The sequence below is a fragment of the Seriola lalandi genome, unplaced genomic scaffold, assembly GCF_002814215.2.
Source record: "Seriola lalandi dorsalis isolate HSWRI2012SDOR001 ecotype SW California unplaced genomic scaffold, Sedor1 jcf7180002054919, whole genome shotgun sequence".
Taxonomy (NCBI): domain Eukaryota; kingdom Metazoa; phylum Chordata; class Actinopteri; order Carangiformes; family Carangidae; genus Seriola; species Seriola lalandi.
The window spans coordinates 667,105-692,394 of record NW_019525471.1 but is presented as its reverse complement, the minus strand read 5'-3'; the positions used below and the strand labels follow the sequence as shown (position 1 = coordinate 692,394).

Below are 25,290 nucleotides of genomic sequence, written 5' to 3'. Positions count from 1 at the left end.
AGTCACAAACTTTATGGAAAACCAACACTTTATCTTGATAGCTTCGAGGCCAAACACAGGTAACGCATTTATCAACAGAACGGCTTTTAATAAACAAAGTAGCGTCGACATTGCATAACAGTTTACACTCTAGGGCGCTTTAATACTGTATTTATGAAGCCATCATGTTGTTCGTGATACTGTAAGATTTACATTATTTTGTCACCTATAAATAAGAAAAGACCCTACATTTGCATGCATGTATTAATATAAAATTTCATAATTTAGGTTGAAAATACTGCAGGTCAGGCAAGGTAATATTCTTGTCTTCAAAAGCATTTATGTCATTTTTTCAACGATGTTGCTGAATTACACCATAGACACAAAGTGTTACAAACTCCAAAATAAATAAACCTCTCTTTCTGCTGAGCTATGAATAATTGTGAGAGATAACAATTAATTGCTTTAGCACCTTTTTCGAGCAGTGCACAAGGTGTTTACAATTAAACGCTAATAACGGTAACATTTACAGAAAAACAAAGAAACATTTACCAGCAGGAGCAATATGTGCAAATAACATCTGCCTAATTTTAATGGAAAATAAATTAAATTCATGTACTGATCATTTGGGGAGGACAATCTGTCTGGCTCTTTTGTCTCTGTTTCTCTGTGTTACTGGTGCTCCAACTAGTAAAATGTAGCACAGTGTGTGTACTGAAGAGAGTATGATATTTACAACTATTAGTTGTCCTTTTTTTTTTTTTATTAAGAAGATTGATTCCATTCCTCATTCTATCAGATGAATATGAAGCTACAGTCAGCAGCCATGCAGCTTAGCTTAGCACAAAGACTGGAAACAGGGGGAAACAGCTAGCCTAGCCTGGCAGCCAGGATGTCACTGCACCCAGCTAAGAAAAAGTCCCGCACATATCCCCCACTGTAAAACCACATCAGCTTTTTTTTTTAAAGGTTTAAACAAACAAAAGAAAACGCATCAGTCAGTGAGTTTAAGAGGTGTGGATAGGTGGATTTTGTTATCTTCAGCTGGCTGTTTCTTCTTGTTTCCGGTATATATATGTGGTAAGCTAAGCTAACCAGGTGTCGGTGGTAGCTTCATATTTAACAGATATTAAAGTGATATCAATCAAGTGTGTCATCTGACTAACAGATTTATTCAGTGTGAACATGCAGTAGCGCCACAGTATCTACAAGATTTTCTGACTATCAAGTTCAGTCTCGGAGCAGTTGTGAAACAAATTTTCAGAATCACAACCATATTATTGACTATGATTATTGTAACACATTTTGTTACATAGACACACCTGACATTTTTCCAAAATCTGTATCAGTAGTAAATCATCTGACCTGCTTGTAAAGGCATCAGGGTTGTCTAGTTGTTTGTCTGCAGGGGAGCTTTCAATATTAAATTATTAACCATTAATCATTAATAGAATATTTTTTTTTCAATGCTAATAAAAAGGTATGGTTTGTTTTTCTTTTCTTGTTTTTGGCAAAAAGTAACAAGCCTCTGTATTAGATAGAGACTGTGATAACTGTTAAATGACATGGTTATGGATATTGGATCACTCCACACATGAAGCCCACAGACTAAGAACAAGATGTATTGATTGTACTGATTTTATTCTATTGTTCTATAGACGATGATGTTCACTTATTTTAATTGAGAAGGTTAATATACTTTATATTTGAGTTGTATTGATTTTAAGTCATTCATAAATGTTAAGAGAATTTACTTTTGAAGAATTTTACTATTAAAAGTACATTTGAACTGTAAAAGATGACCCTTTAGCACATGTTCTCATAGGAGGTCTTGCATCAAATAGTGAATTCCACTGTACTGTATGCAGAATGCTGCATGCAGGATTATCTTCAGGGTTAGCGTGGCCTGTTGTGGTGGGATGGTGGGGCCCAATGTGACATCTCACAGGGCCCAAAATCGCTGGCGGCGACACTGCCTGTCTGTCCTTTAATCAGCAGATCCAGCTTTGAGCCCCAAGCTCACAAGTCTACACCTTGCTGAAGCGACTACACCCTTGTTACAGGTTACAACTGGCCATACTACCATAGAAATACCTATTCCGTGAGTGTCTCAATCCTATGTCTCGTAAAAGTACATACCGACCCATCAAACGAACAACAAACACCTACTATGGATTACAGCCCTTATAGTGAAACATGCACTGCACACTGTGTACCTTCTTTGAACACACTGGATAAGAATAAAATGGGCACCTGGAAAAGGGCATTCCCTGGACTAAACTCAGATAAGTGCTGATGAGGTGAGTTTTTTTTTCAGTTTGAGTCGAACTTACAAAAATGCAGAGCTAGTCATGCCACAACATATTTTATTGCGCTTGTTTGTGGCTTTCTCTTTTCAGATTTTGCTGCCGTTTCACTAGTTTAGCTTGCAATGATTTTCTTTTATTTTACAGTGAATCAATGTGACATCTGAAAATTAGAAGTGGATTTATGTGTGTGCTTTCAATATGTTTTTTTTTTTTTTTTTTTTACAGAAATATGGATGGCTCAATATTAATATATTTTAAATGCCTTCAATCAAAATATTGCAGTATAGAGTTCCCATCTGACACGCACTAAAGTTGAAAGTTCTGTTAAGAAAGATTAATAAAATATAAGATATAATTCAAGAGTTTAGTCGTTTGTTCAAATAACAGTACAACAAAGGTAGGTAGTGTATTCAGTACAGATCTAGAAGGCCAGTACAAACAGTATGGCCCTGAACTAATGTATAGGTACTAAACATTTAAATCCAACACCATAAATGTACTGTATATGATTAGAAAGCACACCTAGCTTTATCTGCTCAATATATTACAGTCAGGGATTTAATGCTTTTCAGTTCAATCTTTATTACACCATTACTTATAACCACTGCATTGTTATAACTGTTCTTACTGTCCTTTCATTATGTAATAAGAGCAAGCCTATTTCTATTTCATGAAAAACTGCTTCGCCTTAATACAGAGGACATTTTTCCAGGAGTGTATTTAATATAAGAGCAACCTACTGTGGGAAATGAAGGTGGGAGCGAGGCACTTTGATTTATGTCTTTATGGAGAGAAAGTTCTGCAGTGTTTGGATCACTCTCCCACATTAAAAGTATAAAAAAGTACAGCTGTGATGACAGCTGCACTTTTAGTGATTCTAAAATTTGAATGGTCAGCTCATCAGGCCTCAAGTGCAATTATGGAATCAAATTTCAACAGTATAACCTTATATTAGGTGGACTATTTAAAATGACATCATTATCACTGTGGGGTTGAGTCAGTGCAATTCCTTTCACTTGGTGGTTGAGTTGAGAGTTTGCTGGCAGCTCAACCCAGTGCTAGTTCTTACTTCTAGAGCCAGTTAAAAAGAAGACATACTCAAAGTAGGCCATTTTTCAGTTTACCTTAATTTTCCACATGGCGGACCACAAATTCAAGTCTGAATAAAATGCTATACGCTGTTTTTACTATGAGTCTGATTGAAGTTTGCTTTCCTGACAGCTCATCATATTTTGGCCTTGAAAATCTTTATGCAAAGCTGAGATTCAATGCGCAAGGTTGATTTACGTATATCATATATACATTTTTTTCATTTTTTTTTTTTTTTTATCTTATTATGCTTTCTGTGAAGCAACAAGGGAATGGGAAAGTGAATGCACAGCAGAAACCTCTTTCCCACACAAATTACCCAGGAAAAAAAAAAAAACCGAGAGAGAAAGAGCCTCTCTCCCTGAAAAGATGCCTCCATTTATATGTGAAAAATGGGAAACAAAACAAGCCAAACTTGAAGCCAATTTAGTTTTTAGAGCCACTCACTAAGGGAAATGAGTCAAATAGCCTCTGGCAGATCATTTAAAGCTGCATTCTCCCTGTCATCTCTCAAGATGTTACATTATTATTGCTATTTTCTTCTCAAAATAGGTGAAGGTTGAGGCATATGGAAGATATGATAAGAACTAAGGGACAACAGCTGGTCCGTATGGGTCTTTAAAATCTCTCCAAATACATTGAACTGAACTGTGGAACAATGGCACTTCGAAAATAAAATCCCATGCACATAAATATCTATGTTTGTTACATGTTCTTTTAATTGTTATAAACTGAAGGAATACAGTACAACTAGAGACCAAACGCCGGCCGCAATACCCAACATTATTACATGAGTAGTCAGCATTCATGGACCTGACCACACCCATCTTCAAACTCGACGTTCGCTTTGATCTCAACTACACACCTGTAAGATTTTGTGACTGCACATCTATGACGCTATTGCACTCACAAAATCTGTACTTAGACGGACAGATATATAAACATCTGCCAAAGCGCTCAAAACTGGCTCTGTGCTATGATGACAGACAGACACACACACACGCACACACACACACACACAGACAGACTCACAAGGTGAAAAAAATATGGCTGCTAATAATGTAGTAATAACTACTGAGTACTCATGGCACGGAACGTCAACGCGTTGACAGGCGTCGCTTCTGGTGTGATTTCAGTGCAATATGGTCTCTAGTTTTACTTTGTGTCTCAGAGTGGATGGGAATGGCTGAAACTGAGATACAGTGATCCGAGGCTTCACACACCAATGTGGGTTAGGAGCATAAAGCGGGATGCCAGTGGTCCCTTCCCTACTTCCTACCCCCCTACTACCCTAACTTACTAACGCCAAGTTTCGATGTCAGCCTTGAATTTAGAACTGCACTTAGAACTACACACCTTGTTAAGTTTTGTAGCTGCATCCTGCAGAGTTGTGACACAAAATCTGTCAACAGACAGACGCATAAACACCTGTGAAAGTACTGAGAAACTGCCTCTGTGGTAGTTCCTACTACTGTTGGTGTCTTCAGAACCACATTTTGCCATGGTGACAGACACACACACAAACACACGCGCACGCGCACGCGCACACGCACACGCACACACACGCACACACACACACACACACACACACACACACACACACACACACACACACAAGGTGAAAACAATCTCAGCCCTTCTGTCGTGGCTGGTAATTAGATCATATTTTTTGTGTTAATACCATTTCATTAATTTTATGAGTGGCAGCTACATAACTGCAAAGATGCCAAAAGCTTTTCAGATAAATTTTCACTGACCTTAAAGAAAAGAATCATTGGGCTTTATTCATTGACATACCTTTCCCATAAAGTGATTAACAATAATATGGAGCAGAATGTAAAGGATGCTTCGTAGGTGTGGAGCAAGTTGGCTGAAAATAATATTTTACACTTTTCCTCCTCGAAGGTGTAAAAAAGCTCTTAACAATAAAAAGTGTTAGGAAATCTACTTCAACATAACTTAAGGTGATAATTAGAGTTCCCACATTAAAAGTGAACTAGAATTATCGCCTTGTGGTTGTATGGATCCTCCAACGAACTGCAGTTTACATCCATGTCTGTCCAGACCCATATAATACATGTAGTAAAGACTATGAAGGAACTTAATAAAAGGCACAGTGGAGAAATTGTGGATACTCATGTCGACATGCTTTTGGCCTGTGCTGAATGGGAGAAAATCCTTGCAGCCAGGTTCAAAAAACTTGTTCAATGTTCAACATTACCTATGGCTGTAATTTTTGCATGTCCACATACTTTTGGTTATGCATAAATAAACATTGAGGCTCCAACTACGTATCACTTCTTAACTATATCTAGAGATGTGCATGAAAGTTCATTTTATTTTCTTAGGAATAATTGTTTGACAAAATGATCGTAACACAAGGTCAACCATATCTTGAGATCTTCATCAGCAGCTGGAGTTTTGCCAGTTGTCATGGAGATAACAGATTTAATAAACTGAGGTTACATGATGACAACTGAGCCATCTCCATTGCCATCCAGTGAATACTTGTAAATTTCATCCACTGAAGAAGATTACAACATGTGGCTAAAAGGTCTGGAAATAGTACAATGGTCTTAAGTTAAGAGTATTTTGTCAAACTATAAGTGGAAATGTTTATATAACAACATTCCTTTATTTTTAGACAGATGTAACAGTAGTATATTGTTTGATTTGTCAACAGCATCCAACCAATGTAGATTGGTCACATATGGCCGACACCCAAACCCTGTAATAAGATCAGCATCAATACAAATATAAAATCTAACATGTTGGATCAGAACATCGCTAGTGAATACGCGTTCTTTCAGGGGCAAGCTATTTTAATAATAGACACATGTGATATAAGACAGTGAATGTAGTGAGCCAGACTGTGGTGAATCAAAGGTTTATACAGGTTTTGTCAATTCATATTCAAGTATCCTGCCCTCTGGTCTAAAGGTGATGAGATAATACCATTATGACTACTGTTTCTATTCCTCAGTATGACTTCGGAATAGGATGTAAATTCTCCAGTTGAACATTACTACCTTTCAAATGTCAGATGATGAAATGAAGTTATGGGAAGCGGTCATATTTTCTGTCCCTGCCTGCCTGTTGAACATCTGAACAACACATCAGACATGTCTCTCTCAGGGTGAGAGGTTAAGATGTGGTCCCTCTGGCTGTTAAATATCACTCTCGATTACAGGTGTTTTGCTGTAGTAAATTGATGGGAGTGATCCATTTCAATAATTTGCTCCAATTTACACCGAACCATTGCCACTCCACTAAGAGTCTCAACCCCATTTCAATGCAAATGCTCAGGGTAACAGGTTGGTAGATCAGAACTATCACAGCTATGCTAATGTAACCACAAACTCTTCAGCAAATACAAATACCTAATGTCTTACAGGGCACAGAATAAAGTGTGTTCTTCTGTATGTATTATTATAGAGACTGCACTCTATTGCATGTCATTGTTAAAAATAAGAGCATACCAGTCTACTTTACCTGCAGATGCAAAATGTGGTGAACGCCACTTTCCAGAAACTGAAACCTTAAAACTGTCTATAAGTGGGTTGTAGGTTAAAATTCGTGTCAAACATTGCAGAGATACATGATTCATGTAAAACTACTCATTATAATGGATCCTGTAGAAGAAAACAAAAAAAAACATCTGTATGGATAGTAATTATACTTTCACTAAAATACTTATATTCGCTGAATTAGTTTTGATTAGATAAGATAAATTCTGTTGAGCTCGCTAGGAGGTTCAAGTTGTCACAGCAGAAACTGTAGGTGAGACATAGCAGGAAAAGAAATATAATATAAACATTGCATAACACTGGGATTCTAAATTTCATACACCAAGACACTTTGCTTTCTCTCTTTTGGAGATTATTGATTTTTACTTTAGACTCGATTCTCTCCCGGGTCTCTATCTTAAACCTATGGATGATTTCATTGTCTGTTTCAGGTCAAACCTATTTAAATCAAACAGCATCACTTGGCCCCAAATACTGTACAAAGCTTAAGGGAAGGGTAGCGGCTAGGCAGCCCTCTCTCATCATGTTTCTTTTCAACTAAACTGCTACAACAAATATGTTTTGTAGGAAACATAATTGTGACTATATTAAGTTTTCTATTAATGTGTTGAGGATATATTGCTAATTTATTATTCGAAGTCATAAATATGTTGATCATGAACATATCAGTAAGATGTCAGACAGCGTATTTGTTTTCCTGTCAAAACATCTTGCTCTTATCTATGTCACAGATGAGTCTCTCCCGACGTTCGCCACTGGCACGACGATGGGCTAGCATTACATCCCGTTTAAATTTCAATTGTAAAGCCTCATTTTTATTTTTATTTTAGTTAATGAAATTTTTTTTTTCACATATAGTTTTTTCATTTCATTAGTTTTTGTTAAAGATAATAACCTCACCTCAAACGAATGTTTCTCCAACTGAATCATATAATACTCATGACATAATCAATGTTTCTTGGCTACAGTTCTCCAAATTAAGGGAAAGAGCTGTTATGTTATGAAGGTAGATATGGCTCTCATAACTGTCTATGTATAATGACACCAACCATGGCGACAGCAGGAAATCTTGGCTCTCATTAGATGTCAGGTTCATTAGACATGAACCTGATAGGAAGCACTGTAATGTGTATGAGACGAGTCTTCCAGTTTAAAACCCACAAACTAGATCCTATATATGAAAACCTTTTGTCCAAGCTGGCACAGGTACCTGCCCGCTCTGCCAAGCTGACCCAGGCACACATAACACAGGCGGGGCTCCACTGCTGGTTACCTCCATGCAGAGGAAATTAAACATAATTGCAGCCGATGTTTTGGTGGCTATGTTTGGTGTTTTGGAAGGTTATCTACTCTCTGACTAAAGCGCACTAGTATATAATAGTGCTAACAAAGTAGGACAAGAACGGCCAAAATAAAAATGATTAACTTGGCTCTAAATCACCTGATTCTGACTCAGGCACAGGAAGTCCCGGTGCGCTGTGACAAGCTGGGTTAAACCAGATATGAAAAGTTGACCCGCTGTTTCAGCACAACCAACCCACAGATACTCTGCTCACTGCCCATTTTTTTCCGGCCATGAAGTTGTCAGGATAACAAAGACTGATGAGATATCATTATATGACCCCGCCAGACACGCATACACTCGCTGCCAAGCCCACTGGTCTACTGGACCAAACGGAAAACTCCTGCTACTTCAGATGGCCAACCCTGCTGTGAACTGGGCAGAATCTCCACTAGTTCAGTTGCCTGCAGGAAGGGACCAGCATCTTAGACAGCCAAAGGCTTTGTTGAATCACAATCGGGTGATGGAGGTAGTGATTCAACAGCAAGATTAACTGACTGCTTTTCAACATGGCTTCGAGGAAACATTAGGAGGAACACGTCTTTTCCCAATTTTGCAAATATATCAAGTCTTACAAATGAATGCCTCACACCAGAGACGCTGCACACACAAACACACAGTAGGGGCTTGGGCCTGGAATCCAAACACTTGATGAAAAGCATTCATTACAAACTGGGGAATGTGGTGTTTTTAAGGTAGACAGGACCTAATGGAAAACTGTTAATTGCATTATAGGGACATGTAGGAGGGAGCATCTTTAGAGCTAGATCAACACTAGGAACAAACTGTCAGGATATTTGGCCCTTGGTGCTTCAATTCTGACCACAGTCATGGAAGTTTCTCTGTAGAGTTTTCTTCCATGTGTAAAATAATTATTAATGATTATGTAAAATGAACTTTGGAAGGACCTTAAAGGGGATTTTTTTTCCAAAAGAAAAAGTCTGGTAATATTCTATCTCTTCCAATTAAAAGAACAAACCCAACAACTGAGTGATTCTACAAACAAGTATTATCTGTGTAGCCAAAGCCTGATATAGCTTCTTCCTCTGTGCCATAGATCTCCATTGTTGTCATGTTTATTTTCAGTCCTGCTGCCGCAAATACTCGCTAGCACACTAAATCCCTGGCTGAAAACAGTCCCCAACAAATGCTCTATTTACACCTGTTTGAGTAAATTACAGTGTGTGGCTGTTTTAAGAAACTGTTATATAATTTCTTCTGTGTTAAATGAAAGTATGCATACGTGGTCTACCTTTAAAGATGAATGTCTCCATTTGGAACCACTGGGCTTATGGCAGAGAGCAACAAACAGGACAGACAGACTAAGACATTGTTGCTTTGGGTCATTTAATAGGATTTGTTGACAAAAAGAAAATTGTAAAATTTTGCCAGCTTTATTTTCTTTAAGCATGTCAGATTTTCCTTGACTCTATATAATGCATGCTATAAAGCAGATTAATGCAATCTTTCTGCCCCCCTCTCTTATTGACAAATGACCAAACGTGACCTTTTGAAGTTAATTAATTGCATGAGCAGCTGATTAAGAGTAATGTTAAATTTCATGCTTTAATTTAACAACAGTGTCTGTGCCACATCTATCATAATTTGAAAGCTACTGGGTGTGAAAAAGTGCTCATGCTCTAAGGCATGGACTTGCATAAGCAGCTACTGCAGCACAACCACTTATTTTAACAGCATTCCAATTATGGTTATCCAGGGCTTCTGCCGTTCTGTCCCTTTGATAAACCAGGGCAAACAAGGTTTTCATTTCATTTGTGCGCATGCATGCATTTGTCTGTTGTTAGCTGTTAGTCTCCTTTTCTTTTTGGCATTACATCAATTTCTAATAGCAAAAGGCCCTCGTGTTGAAACTGGGCATGGTGAATGGCTGTTAAATTGCATTAACATTGAAAGCTAATTTCTTCTTTTAGCAACTTTTTTTTTTTTCATTTTCTGGAAAAAACTGACACAGCAGATGCTCTTAATAACATCATTACCAGCAAGAAATTTGCTGAAATGTTTCAGTTTCTGACAAATACTTGCCATCCACACAGGCAGAATGCAAATAACATACTCTCTAAAGATCCCAGTGGTCCTGTCAACCCCTATTTGCAGCTAGATATTATTCATGGCACAGCTGTTATGAAATCTACCACATATATGGCTCTTCATTTCCATGTTACTTTCACCGCAGTCAGCAGACGCATCTAGGGCTCCACACCACCCGCCTTGCCATGGTTTATATCCAATTTGAAACAGCTCCCTCTAGGCTAGCCTGATGGAGTCTCTTTCTTCCCTAGAAGAACCCAGTGCACTGTTAAGGCCATGTGATGTTCTACAGACAGTTGGAAGTGTCACTTGTGCTGCGTTATCCTTCTCTCTTCTCTGTCAAAGCTGAACCACTGTGGCGGGCATGACTCACTGAAGTGCTGTACTTTCTAATGACACGAGAGCGGAGGCTGAGTCAATCTGACCTGACAGTCTTGCATAAATCACGGCCCTTCGATTTAAGTTGCTTTGAGGAGTGTCAACAAATCCACAGGAGGAATATTAGACTCTGCTGTAGGTAGGGACTCCGCCTCTGAGAACTCATTATAGGGTGTCTTCCTTCATGCTGTGCCAGGCTGTGTTGACTGAATTGCCAAGCTTATTTCTGATTCACTGGCAGGAGCCCGCGTTTTAAATTCCCGACTCGTGATAAGAGCCCACCAGCACCCTAAAGACCATTTCAGGGGAAGTACATGGATTTTTAATGGGTGCATTTTTTTTTGTAGGTGAGCTTCAATTGCTTCACTGTGAAGTACAGCAATGTAAAAAGAAAAAAAGAAAAAAGGTAACTCGGGCTAGAATGGGCTGGAAAGACGTACATGAAAATATAGAAATAAATACCATTAAATGATAATGCACCAAAAACAAGACTCCTCTCCTAGCTTTTATTCATGTTGTTTATGGTCTTTAGAGAAACTGATGAGAAGGCAATGTGCAGAGTACTACTACACAGCGTTTAGCTTCTCATCTTGCCGTTAATCATTCTACTTGAAAGTGTTCAACAACAAAAGGCTGTTTCCCCCCCTTTGAAATCAAAGTAATTATATTTTTCCCTGGACAAACAACAGAAAGCTTCAAGCCTCAGTTTGCACACCATCATGAGGCAAGGCACAAGCAAGGCTGAGGAAATAACTCAACAAAGAGGTGCAGAGAGGCGAATCCCCCTTTGCAAAGACAAAAGTAGAAATCTCAGCTGACACCGTCAGGTAGAAATGAAACGCACTTTCAAGATTAACAAGTTTGGCCTTTGGTATATAAGAGTAAATAGGACCGAATCCAGTTCCTGCGCATCTTCCAATATATCAAGTTGCTCCATGTGTCAGTCCCACCAGATGTTCCTCAACTGGTTCAATTTGAAATCTTTTTCCTACCACACCCCACACCAGCACCAGTTGAATTCCATTCATTTAAATAATGCACAGCTATTAGTTATATTAAAGACAGGCAGTGCTTCAGCTCAGGAAACTTTTATGACTCCAGGCATTTTTTCCCGATATTGGCTGCCACTCAAGGAAAAAAATCAGAGGGAGCAATTTAATCAAACGTGAGAGATCTAAACACCAGGGAGGGCGGATGTAAGATGGTTTCAACGGATGATGAAGAAGCTGGAGAGAGAAGTGTGTGATTCTGTTCCATTACTGGGGAGGAACTGTAGCTCTGCTAGTTCGCTACTCAAGGGCATGGGAGGGAGTGCTATAGAAAGCCGTTGGTTTATGTGTCTGTCAATGTCATGTCTTTTCAGGATCACGGTTCAAGGCGAATGGCAAGAATAAAGGGGGGCAGGGAGGGGAACTGGTACATTGCTGAGAGGGTGCTGGTAGGTCAAAGGACCTTCAACTGAGTTGACACTAGTGAATATTGTGCTCTTCAGTGATTTGAAGAATGGAAAATAACATGGAGTGTATGATGCCAATAGGCCAGGGAGAGAAAGGTAACAGAGCACAGTATGTGTTTCTGTGCAAAAGGCTGAGTGTGTGAGATTGAGAGAAATACCCTAACTTGATACAGCTTGGAGGAATTGGATTAAACTGACAAGAATGTTATTTATTAGAGCCTGTGCCACAGCCATTCACGGCTGAAACATTTCGGTTTGGTGAGGTTAACTTGTTTGCAAAACTACATACTGCAGTTACCAGGATACCCTTTTAGTGAATGTGTCATCACCTGTCAAGATGCAGTTCTGCAAGCATCCAGAAACCATACAGGAGGGAAATACTACACTGTGGATGTTCTGTTGTGAACAAGGCTTTTTGTAATGTAACCTGTAACCCCACAACTTATTTAGCAAATGATAAGCTACTTGGGCTTGAAAACAATGATCCAGTTGCCACTATAGACAGTAAGCTAGTTAGCTGGACATGCTAACATTTGCAGACGTTTAATCCATTCCTCAAAATTTTGCTCCGATGTTTTTGGTTTTATAAAAACATAACCCTCATATGACCCGCCATGCCTGGTTATGGTTGCTCAGTTATGATTGGCCAATCATTGCATTGGGGCGGGGTTCAATTGTTTATTCTATATTCATCCATTATTGTTGTCATTGTTTGATGGATCTGAAACTCGTATAGCTGTCCCCCACATGTGATTTTTTCATTTAAGTCTTTCTTTTCAAAAGTAAATGAGAATGATTATCACAGAAGCCCCACATCACGACATTTCAGTTTCTCATAACCAAGGTGCAGTGTTGTTATCTAATACTGTCTACAGTAACAAGACAAATATATTTTTCTGGTTTAAGTTTCTGGTCTCAGTACAAGAAGTGCAACTTTCCTTTCCTCCAGATTTTGCCTCATAAATGGCAAACTAAGCAAACAAATCACACTGGTGTACAAGGGCATGGGAAAACCACTGATTCCAAGGATATCTGAAAAAAATGTATTTGCAGTGCAGATCTCAGATAATTTTCTTTCAAAACTGCAACCACCCACAGGCTTCTAAAGCTCCAGCTGGCAAGCAATCCTGAGGAGAACAGATTCTACCCCAGCAGGGGCCATAGGGATGCAGCGGGAGAGAGTAAAAGAAGCTCATTCTGTTGATTAAATTTAGTTGATTTAGCTGCTTGGCTTCTCCAGGGTGACTTGGAGCTCACAAATTATCAACTTTAAATGGTGGATCTTAACTGAGATGGTTCACATTTGCTACAGATAGAATTTGTTTTAGTACAGTTTCACAAAATAAGATGGATTCCAGTTTCTAGTTAACATATTGATTTTGTGATCTTTAAAACTGTTTTACTTTTCTATCCATTGAGTTTTATGGCTTCCTGCAGAGCTCGGCTGTTGCACAAGTAATTGCTTTCCATGATTTCCATTATCGAGAGTGCGCATAACTATGAAAAGCTTTAACAATTCACTGTCAAAACCATGAAAATGTATTTTTCTGTTTGTGTGTGTTGTATTCAACCACACAAACTAAATTCCATATTAATGCCAGGAAAAAATAAGCATATAAATCAAAAAGTGATGAAAAGCCTGTCAGTACTTACTCATATACTTTCAGCTTGTAACACTGGCCGTTCAAAAACAGAAACTCCCAATCTGGTCCATAATCTATGGCCAACTTCTTCCGCAGATCACTGGGGAAACAAAAATAAATATATATGATCGGGAGCACAGTTTTTTGAATTTGTGAAACCATGCAAGATTTTGAGAGAGAAACAGTTACAGTTAAATGTAAAGGGACGTCCACACCAACAACAACATTTTATCGTTTTAAAAATCGTTCTCACAGGCAGAGCGTGTGTTCTGCTCTTTCATAATAACGGTACTGGGTCAATACACAGCATCGCCGCTGTCTGCCAGCCCATCATCTGGACCTGCAGTCCGACAGAGCAAGCATGCCACCCACCTGGCTGACAGCTCAACATGTCATGTTCAGCATGGCAGATGACATTGGAGAGAGTCATCACTGAGGTCCAAAAAACCCACCCATGTGTGATGAATTAAACAGTATTTATAAAGACGCTAACAAGACTAAGGACATCTGGGATGCAATCATTAGGCTCACCCTTGGAATCACTGGTAAGTGTTTTGTGTTATGCTCTGACACAGTGCATGCTTGGCCCTTCTGTTTACAGAACGTTAGCGTTCATCGTTATGGATTTTTTTTTTGTTTTAGTTGTTATAGTTATTGTTCATGGTGTGGACAGTCCTTATATGTTTTAAAGTAAGCCTAAATTAAATTTATTTAATGGTTTTAGTACAAAATCTGCAGAATAACAACAAAAATGTTCCTTTTTGCGTGAAAACAACAGTTGTTTTTGAATGTGTTGGATGTGAGCCATTTGTTAGAGGTGACAAGCGGCATTAATAACTCCTGGATGACTCCTAACTGTGCTGACAATGCAGCTTTATCTTCTTTTCTGCTTTCAGTGACTGACTTCTTGGATAATATGTTGATGAGGTGGCCCTTTAAAGCCCATTTCTATGCAGTGTGTCCAATTATCTGAGCTGGTGAGGGCTGCTTTTTTTCACTAATCACAAATAAGGAAACTGAGCCCTGTGCATGGGCCCTTATTACCATATTCATAACCCAGAATTGCTAATGGGGTTAACAAATGTTTAGGGAGGGTGATTGTTTCGCTTGAGGTTGATAAGGTAGTGTAGCACAGGGGGATGATTCAGGGTCGAGAAAAGCAATGCAGGTTGCATAACTGTGTGTGCATGTTATTCTCAGTAGGGCAGGGGTCATAACACTTGTGCACAGAGTCAATTTTTCCAGAAATTGCCCTTTACAGCATGCTAAAGGAATAAAAAGGTATGGACTACTATGGGAAGAACATTAATTTCTTTCCACTTCCAAAAGGTATGAAAACACAAAGGCACTAGCACACTGCTGTCTACATACTGATAAAGGACAGGCCTGAAGAGAACATGGGGGGAGACAAAAACATATCTAGTGCTCCAGCATGCATAACTGATGGTGAGTAATTTGACCAGGAGCCATCGGAGCAAGGTGGACAATGAAGAAATAGAGCAACTGAAGTCATGCCAGATCTCTTTCCTCCTCATAATGGCATTTGTTTAGGGGGGTAAATCTTGACCTTTTGGTAACTGCCATCTCTGTGGTTGGCTCTCCTCTCTCCCGACTGTAATGAACAGTTTGTGGGCCTAAGGGCCCCAGTAGCTACTTATCAGCTATTGCTGGCTGGCTCAGAGCTCTGTGAAAACATTTGAGAGGGAGCAAAAGCATGTAACAGGAATTGTCATCCAAACATGCTCAGGCCTTTTTTCCCCTCTCACCTGTTGTAAGCATGCTGGAGTGTGACTGTAATGTTAGGAAGTAGTTAGAGGTTGAGCAGGATGCTATAGAGTCAGTTAAATGTCCTAATACCATATTTTTTTACTATTAATACAAAATCATTTGTCACTTGTCACTCATGTATGCCATGTCTGTCTTTTAAAAAATGCCACAAAAGTTTGGGTGATTCATACCCATGCAGGGAGTCTTCAGCTCAAACCAAGTTAACAGGCCTACCCACCAGAGCACAGTAGGCAACCAATAGCGTTTGTTTTTCTTCATTAAAATTAGCCTTAGGTATCACACAGTACAAATTCATTACTGTGCAGCTTTCCTCACTACTGATGGAGTCTATTTTAAGGCCTAGTTACATACCATGCCACCCTGCTTACAACAGCAATGTGAGAAGCAAATGCATAGTCCACACAAAGTAGCAAATGTTGATGATTTACCCACAAGACACGTGACAATGGGAGCAAACCTCCGCTGCTGTTTCTCTGTTATCTTTCCCTTACCTTATTTCCATGTTGACTGTATCATAGGCTTCTTCTACCTTCTTCAGATTGGTAGCCTCCCAGTTTGCAGCTAGACAAAACAAAAGGTCAGACAATTTAACAATGCGGAGTTGTTGCATCTCAACAGCTGCGTGTTGCCAAACAGTGGGATCTCAATATAGGCTGTTATATCTAGGACTGGGAGAGGAGCAAAGCTGCATATAAACAGAAAAATTCTATTTCCAGGTGTGGTTACTGCCGAAAGACCCACAGGCTTATTAGTTTCTTCACACTGACAATTGTGTTAACCAAGACTGGGAGAGAAGTCAGAGGGAGTGTGAGAGCAGCAGAGGTGACCACAGCGATGATGCATTTGTCTCCCTTTTGTAATACTAGTATGTTCCTCATATGACAAGATGTCAGACTCCAGTGGAAAACTAGAAAGCTTCAACATTCTTTCAAGTAATTCTGACAGGTAAGAAGAACTGCAAAGAAAATGAAAACTGTAACTGTAAAGGAACTGTGAGTAATAGTGTATATGTACTGTACAATGCTGTTTGAATATATAAAATATATATAAAGAGTTTATGCATCTGTTGGTATTAGTTTTGAAACCATTCATTGATTAATCGCTGATCAACAGAGGGCTTATCAACAATAACTTCCACATTTGATTGTGATTAAAGCAGCTATTTCTTGGCTAGTTTTAAGCAACACAACAAGCTGTAAATATAATATTTACATACTATTACCTTATAAACTGTTGCGTATTTACATCCAGCAGATATGAAGTAACATTAGTATTAATTTTGAGCCGTGCTCTTAGCCACCTGATGAATTTAATCCCAATATTCACTCTTCACTCTTTAGCTCCTCTGAAGGAAATATCATATTGCAGTGTTGTCATTGTATCTATTGTTGATATAAAAATTGTGATTAGTGCATCTTTAGACCTCCATCACCAGAGAGGCAAAATATGTTCTGATTCCAGCGTTTGCAGGATCTGTTACCATGTCACCGAAAACTGAAAATCTTTAGGTGTTACACTATTGGTCAAACTAAATTTACTGTCTGCAGATGTGTCCTGAAGATCTGTGAAAGTATGATGGGAATTTTTTTTTTTACTATTTTTTGACATTTTATAGACTAACAATTCAAAATCATCAAAATAATCAACAGACTTTGGACAGATTGATTGATAATAATAAAAAAGACTATTTCTAGCTCTAGTTGGTATTATAATAACTTTTGTTTATTAATAATTATAAGCTACCAAAGTATTACATTTCTAAATCCACATCATACCCCATCTGGCTTAATGTGTATTATTAGTGCCGTGGGTAATACCTGCATGCAGACCCAAAAACACAAATTTATCCAAATGGACAATCTTGCAATCCCAGTCAGATATTTGTCAAATCAAAATGTTTTGAAATAGCCACCATGCCCATATATACACCAGGAGGCTGAGAGACATTAACATTCAATATATGCATTTTATCAAAAACAGCTCATCTATATCAAAAATATGCAAAACACATGTCCATTCTTATTAAGAGAGACATCCCATTAAGTCATTGATTATCTGTTGTGGATCACATTTCAAAAGTGGCTGACACCACAGTAAAAGCATCATAGAATCGTTTTGCGAGTGAACCGTGTCGACCACAGCGTGTCTCACTGCAGAATTAAACATGAACAAAAAGGGTCCGGAAACACTAGGACAGAGACGATGGCAGAAAATAGAGAGGCAGAAAAGACTCTGGTTTAATTGTCTCGTGCTGATGGACCTGGGGATTTGCTGGGGTTTGTGGAAGTGGACAGGTTCGTCTCTGTTGTTGAGGAAACTCTCGCCGGGGCCCGGCGCCGTGGCAACAGAAAGAAATGTGTATGCGGTAAGGACTGTGTGGGAAGCTGTCACAGCCCTGGCCTGAATACCAATTAGCATGTTCCTTGCATGTGGTCTCAGCTGGTTGCCCATAAAGATACCCCCCCCACACACACAATTCCCCCAGCACCTATTTCTTGCCGAACCTAGTACAGATGTGGTGTGTCCAAGAGGCAAGCTGTGATTTTCCATGCTGTAATGGCTATTTTTATAGCACCAAGAAGGGGAGCTCTGTCCCTAACCCCCCCGATCCCCTCAAACTCCTTCAGAAAAATCACAGTCATACACACAAGAATGTTCTTACCAACCCTCTCTTGCATACTCTCAGATTCCTTCTCTTGGCCTATTTCTCTCTCTCCCTCTCTCTCTCTCTCTCCCATACACAGACACACCAATCATCAGGCTCAGCAATGACAAAAGGAGACGCAGAATCCCAAGTGGGTGACATTTGACCCCTTGCAGCAGCCCAGTCATATATGGAGAGAGTGGTGACGGTGAGGATGGGGGTGGGGGTGGGGGTGTGGTGGTGGCTGAGGCAGGAAGAGAGAGACTCAGGGAAAGCAGCCAGGCGTACAGAAGTACCCAGAGCAGGGAACACAGGGCGAGTAAAGCCTCTCGAATGGTCTCTGCACCAGTCAGGCCGACATAACCTGAGGCCGATGTAGAATGTACCAAAAAGACCTCATGCTTATGGTCTAATGAATGCAAGGATTAGATTATCGGTCATATGGTCAATGGATGTCATGGCTTCACAATCAGAGCAAGCACAAATTAGCTGTGTGAGCCTGTTTTCTGTGTGTACATGCTACATCTTTTGTTAGTGTGCAGATTAAACCCAATTAGCATAATGGCTCACTTCAATAATCAGATCCTAACAATTGTTTATTGTCGTGCAAAAAGAAAAAAAAAGGCTTTTTTTATACTGAAAAAAAAAAAAACAATAATCAATGTTGTCTGCAATTTGGGGATATTCATATAGAAAATGTAAGACAAATGATTTCACTCTGAGGCAAAACTGACCAGTGGATAACATTTTCCTCCTCAGGAAGTGTAGTGTACTTCGTTTTTAGCACAAGATGCTATCAAGAGGGTTGTTAAATCAGAAAGGCCACGTACAAAAATAGAAAGAGGAGGAATACACTGTATAGTATATGCCATCTTCTGTCGGAAATCTCCTGTGCATACATACCTTGAGCCGGAGACCGGAGATGCTCTGTTTACATGCGAATGGATCAATAGGCAAGGCAATTTCTCTGCAGCTCTAAGAAAAGAAGCCTGGGAGTCGGTGCAGTGTGCGTCGCGTCCATGCTTAACAAAACAAAGGCAACGCAGTGAGGCCACCCTTGAACCTCACACTCACACAAGCAACAGACACCTTTAGCAAGATTATGTCAACTAACAGGCACATGTAGGAGTTTGCTTTGTTGTCTGCAAAAGGCTGTACTTTAAAATAAAGACTGGCAGTGTGCTCAAGCTTCCACACTGGTTCCTATTCACTTTCCTTCATAACCCTTTTATTTGCCGCCATCTATCATCCCCTTTTTTCTTTGCATTTTGACTTTTAACATTCTCCTCGTCTTCAATATTTTCAGCATGAGCTCCTCAGAGTCTTCCTGTCACCATCACCTCCCTCTCTCCAGCTCCATTTTCTCCATTTCCCTCAGTTTTTCTCCTGAACTGACAAACTTGTTCTGACTGCAGAGAGTGGGGGAGTGGGGAGGGATAAAATATAGGTTGAATATTCGTGCAATGAAATGTTTAAGGCAGGCTGTAACAATGAACAAGAGGCGTCTCAGATACCGTCAACAGGGTTGGCAATAGCATTAACAGCCACCTGCTGGTATTGAACATGAACACCCTGAGGTGCAAATGACTCTTCTTTTCTTACAAGGAGGTATGTTATCAAAAATAAACCCAACAAAGGTAATAAAAGAGGTGTTACATGATAGAAAATGATTTGCATTTCAATCTTATAAACAACACTTTCAAACACAAAGAATAAACATCAAACAAACATTTAACTGGAGCACAAGGTTATACTTCCATTTCCTTATGTTTCTCTTTTGATCCGTCCAAATCTCATAAATGATTCTGAAACTGTAGCACAGGCTGCTGGGAGTTGAGAAGAGGTCAATCTCGCCCCCTGCATAATCGTTGTGTTGGAGTGTCTGATTGTATTAGAGGTGAGTGAATAACAGTAGCTGGCAGAAATAGCATCATGTTTTGAACCATCAGTGCAATTCATAGCCCTGTGACTGACTCAGTTTGTATTCATTCTCCCACACTCTCCTGCAACTCTCTTTTTTATCCACACTGGTTGAAGGACAAGCACAGCACCACGGCTAGGACGCACTGAAATTAAGAATGGGTCCATTCAGCGCATAACTGCTTTTATAGGAAATTATATAACCCAATACTGTAAATGGCGAGCGTCAGTGACCGCACTTAATGTGATATAATCGTTAGAAGACGGTCGGCTGTTTCAATTGTAATGTTTTACATGCATACATACATACATATACATATGTATTTACTATAATCGCCTTGCACCAGTTTTGACTGACATGATCAATCACTCAGGCCTTACTGGTTACACATGACAGTAAACATCTGACAAGAAACTAAACAATTTAACGAGATTAAGGCAGTGATTTGGCAAATAGAAATAATATTTTCAGCTTTACAAATCTTTGGATTTGCCACTCTTTTTTCATACATTTGTAAGTAATACCCAATTTACCCCATTGTAAATTTTCAGGTTGCGGAGTCTTGAAGACGTCAGCTTTGGTTCTGGGAAAACTGTGATTGGCATTTATTATTTAATTTTATCTATAAATGCTATATTGAAACGGTCTGTGCTTCAAGAACTTGACTAGACCCCAGTCACATGCTAAACATCATTTCTGGGCTGGGAGCAGTGACTTCCTAGAGTCTTTTCTGTCACCTTGAAGTTGCCAGTCAACCAGCAGAATCACTGCTCTCGGCTAAGAAACAGTCTTGCATAAAACAGCCCGAGCAGCTGTTTGACAGGTTTCCGTCTTCTGTTTCAACTAAATGTGGGATCGCAGATGTTTTAAACCCAAATAAATGCATGACTTATAGAAACGGTGAGGTGTTAATATGTGATAATAATAGCATACTATTCATGTAATAGCAGTAAAATACATGTAAATGCAGCAGTCACAGTCAACTGCTCATATTACCATGATGATGCGTAATCACTATTTAACATTTAAACGGAGAAGGGGGCCCAATGAGCAGAATAAACAGTCTGTGTGGTGTGAGTTCACTCTGCAACAACTGGGTGCTGTTTATGAATATGTATGATGTAACAAACGCCTAGGAGCTGACCTACTTCTGTGTCTCCTCTGCTCATGACTTGGTCCCCTTCCGGGGTAATTCTGTCATCTTGCAACATACTGTAATAGCAGGAAGCATGCGACTCTCATGTACAAATCAACATGCTCCCTTTTGATGGTTTTGCAAGTGATGATCACTGTCTGCGGAGCGAAAGTGCTCAGTAGGTGGTTGTGCAGCCGTAGGAACAGCCAGGGACTGGTAATGACAGGTTATTCATTCCCCGCATGCATTCTGACGTGAACATTTTGACAAGTTTATCATTCTGTTTTGCCTAAATGTCGATGTTAAGATCAAAAACGCTGATGGGAGTCGTGTTAAGGAAAATAACCTACTAATGTTTGAATGTGCTCTCAAGTAGTCATGTGACACAAATACAAAGAAATGCAGGAAACGGAGTAAATGCGTGATGGACATGTACGCACAGACAAAAGCGAGATCTCGACATAACTGGGGCTGCACACTGGAGAGTACTCGTCTGCACCATCTCATAAAATATCTTTATCTGGGATCATCTTGGTATGGTGCCAAACACTGTTAGCTTCAGGAGCTGGGAAAGAAAAAATCTATTTCAGACAACATAAGAGACGGGAAGCTGGCAGCTGCTCAAATCAGACTTCCAACATTTGATAAGTGAAAATGGGCTGATTTGGTGTATCCCTCGAATGGTTGCAATCCAATACATTCCTCCTGTGGCTATCAAAACACAAGAACAAGGGTGAGCGAGGGTGAGAGGCAAATCGTTTCAACCTCTCAACAGCTTAATGGAAGAAGAAGGAAAATGTAGTAGTAGCTCATTCTATAGTAAAAGGAAGCTCTGTACACTTTTTCACCCTGCTCCTCTCTTGACTCTCTCTTTGCTCCTTCTGTCGTACCAGCACTCAAGGTGAGCACAATTATGTCTCAAGGACGCATCGCCCTCAGCCAGGGTCAGAGGTCTCGCCGAGCACCACGTTAATGGCAAACCCCTCCTGCTTAACATTTCACATCTAATTTGGAAAGTGCTGAACAGAGCCTTTAATTAACATCAGCCCTTGCCAAGGTTTGTAACCTGCCAGAACGCCAATCCCCGTGCTCTCTTACACACTGAAGCTCCACTGCCTCACATGCCAATTCATTTGTTGAGTGCTGAGATGCATTGGCTTAGAAAAAGCTCCCTGGTCACCCCAATGTGAACTGAGGGACATGTTGAGGCATTTGTATGTGGGAGACAGAGGTGTGGGAGTGCAATTTATGTAGAGAGCTGTCATGCCAGCATTTCCAAGACAAGATGCTTCTTAAATAAGCAACTAATTTAGGTTTAGCATCAGTATGGTGATAGAGAGCATTATACTGGAATATTGTTTAAGAGAAGTGCATGCACTGATGTAATTAGATGTGAGGCATGAAATAAAAAAATAAATAAAGTCTTCTGCTAAACATCCCCATATCTGGTCTTTAATTCCTGTCTAGAGTTATAGCTTACATGGCTACCAAATCCATGCAAGTTTACTATTTTTAGACATGCCCTCATATCATTAGATGGAACCTCATTAAATTAGATCTAAGTGAACCCAGCTTCACAGTACCCATATGTACAAAGCTAATTTGTTTATACTACTTAAAGCAGCAACATCTAAACAACTGGCATGACAAAAATAAGACTGAACTGCATAACTGGAACTATGCATGCACCACGGATGACAAAAAAACCCAATAGTTTGAGTCATATAACTGAGTGCTAATGCTTACAGGTGCTAGCACTGATCTACAGTTATTCTTGGGCTTTACCACATCATAAACAAAGTTTTTCTTTAAATTATGGTTTATGGTTTTGTACGTTAGGGTTTACCGCAGAGTTTTGAAACAGAGGTGGACCTCACCTCACCTGAAACAAAGACCACCACCATTAACATCGACCATTAATATAAAAAGTTAATAAAATAAAACATTAATATTCAGGGTAAGAGAGCAAAGGTCAGAGCAAATGCCAGATATTTACTTAGGTTGTCACGATCACGAGACGAGGTTTATCACCTCAGCTTAACAGTTTCCCCCTGGAAAACCTCATACATCCCAGACTTTCATGAGGTGTTTGTGAGCAACACAGGAGAAGACTTTTATGATGAAAATGGTAAAAACCAGATAGTAATCTTAACTCTGCCTTCCTGGCATTTTACCATTACTGAAATCATTTTTCTCTGAGATTAGATAATTAGAAATGTCACCTAGTTAGATAATGATAATGAAAGTCAAAATATGAATTAAAGACGTTTGTGTGGTCTTGGAAAAAGCTTTAAACTGCACTTCAATAAATTACTGTGAATAAAAAGTAGAGAACGTGGGTGCACCATGGCATCCTGCTGAGAGCAGACAAGCAGCAGACGGCGCAAAATGTGGTCAACCAAAATTGCAGCACGCCTCTAGATTGCCAGTGACACTCCCCTTACTGCAGCACACACTGACTCACCAAAATACTGAAGAGGGAAAATCCTCACTGCACCTCTGGAAAATGCCACCACGCCCCTGCATGAAGCTAGATCCCATAAGCTACAGCAATGACAAATCTGCTTCCTGATACACATTTAACTGGCAGGATATGAGCCGAGTATAAAAAAGGTTGCTCCTAAGGATTCAGAAAATGGATCCAGAGTGGCAGTTAGCAGCTGATAATCTGTGGCAGACATTGGCTCTGCTTGCACTAAGTGGTTACTGGGCAGCTCAAACTGCATCATGGCCCAAACCAGCAGCGTTAGCACTGTGGATGACATGCGCTCTGCTAGAAACAGATGAGGTAGCACAAAGGAAAGGGCCGGCAAAAGTGAACACAGTCAGCTGTAGCTCAGCAAGGACCAACTGAAATAGGACCAGTGATGATAGCACCATGGACAGCGCCAGTTTGCCCCATCTAAGTCAGCACCACGGAGAGCGCTTGCTGAGCAGGCACCAAGGAAAATAGACCACTAGCAAAAGGCAGGGCTAATAGCACACTGAGCTGCAACTACACTATAATGCCAGTTAAGACACAGATTCAACGCATTTTCTCTTCATGCCATTTTTTTTTATTTTCCCAGTCTTGATCTGAACCAAATCTGATCAGAGGGCCTAAAAATTTGGGCTCTGTTTGAGATCTCAAAACTTGTGCCAGAATCCTAATACTGTAGGAAGTTAGTAGAAGTGATAATGTGGGTTGTTCAAGCGCTCTCAGGGGACACTGGGAGAACAGAGCCCCACGGACGAAGCTATCCATGTCTGTACAGGAAGAGATTTCTGTAGACACAACTGCACTCTAAGCGGTGCTATGCTAATGTCTCTCCAAATGGGGGCTTTTCAGGACATGTCAGACAAATTAGAGAACTAAAAGGCAAGAGAGGAGGACAAACATGCACAGACACACAAGCAGACATGCTCACACACACACACACACACACACACACACACACACACACACACACACACACACACACACAAACTGTGCAGTAAGATAACAACAAAGGAAGCCTATGAGTGTGACAGAGGTAGCCTGTAGAACAGCAGAGAGTAAGGGGGAAGGGTGATATGGGGGAAGGGAGAAGGTGTGTGTGTGTGTGTGTCTGTGTGTCTGTCTGTGTGTCTGTCTGTGTGTGTGGTAGTGTGTGTTTTTGTGTCTACTGGGGGGCATTAAGAAGCCTGGGAGATGTTTTTCTGGAAAGTGGCTGGTTTGGAGAGGCAGCAGCTGTTGTTGGACAAAATTGAACGTCATTGACTGGCTAATCTAAGCAGCGCCACCATTAGCACAGTGAGGGCGCTGCTGAGCAGCAGTGACCTCCACCAGCTTCAAGACCCCTGAAGGAGGGGGTGGTGGAGACAAGCCTGTTGACCTACAGTGTTCCCACAGGCAACAGCTCTTTGTGAATCTGCTGTACATATAGATATATATATATATATATATATATATATACATATATGTGTGTGTGTGTCTGTGTGTCTGTGTGTGTGTGAGAGTGCGTGCGGTCCTGACATACATCTCCACCCTGCATCAGTCTAATCGGGGGGA

At 40.0% G+C, this 25,290-nt stretch overlaps 1 protein-coding gene across 1 annotated transcript in view; it reads right to left on the bottom strand.

Annotated features, from left to right (window-relative positions):
- The window catches only part of LOC111673455 (glucosidase 2 subunit beta-like), a 119,648-nt gene that overhangs the window by 25,493 nt on the left and 68,865 nt on the right, over nucleotides 1-25,290 (bottom strand). Inside the window, exons 11-12 of the mRNA XM_023431211.2 lie at nucleotides 16,052-16,121; nucleotides 13,783-13,872 (exon numbers count right to left, since the gene is read on the bottom strand). Of these exons, the coding sequence (XP_023286979.1) occupies nucleotides 13,783-13,872; nucleotides 16,052-16,121 (160 nt within the window). The remainder of the gene's footprint in view (nucleotides 1-13,782; nucleotides 13,873-16,051; nucleotides 16,122-25,290) is intronic.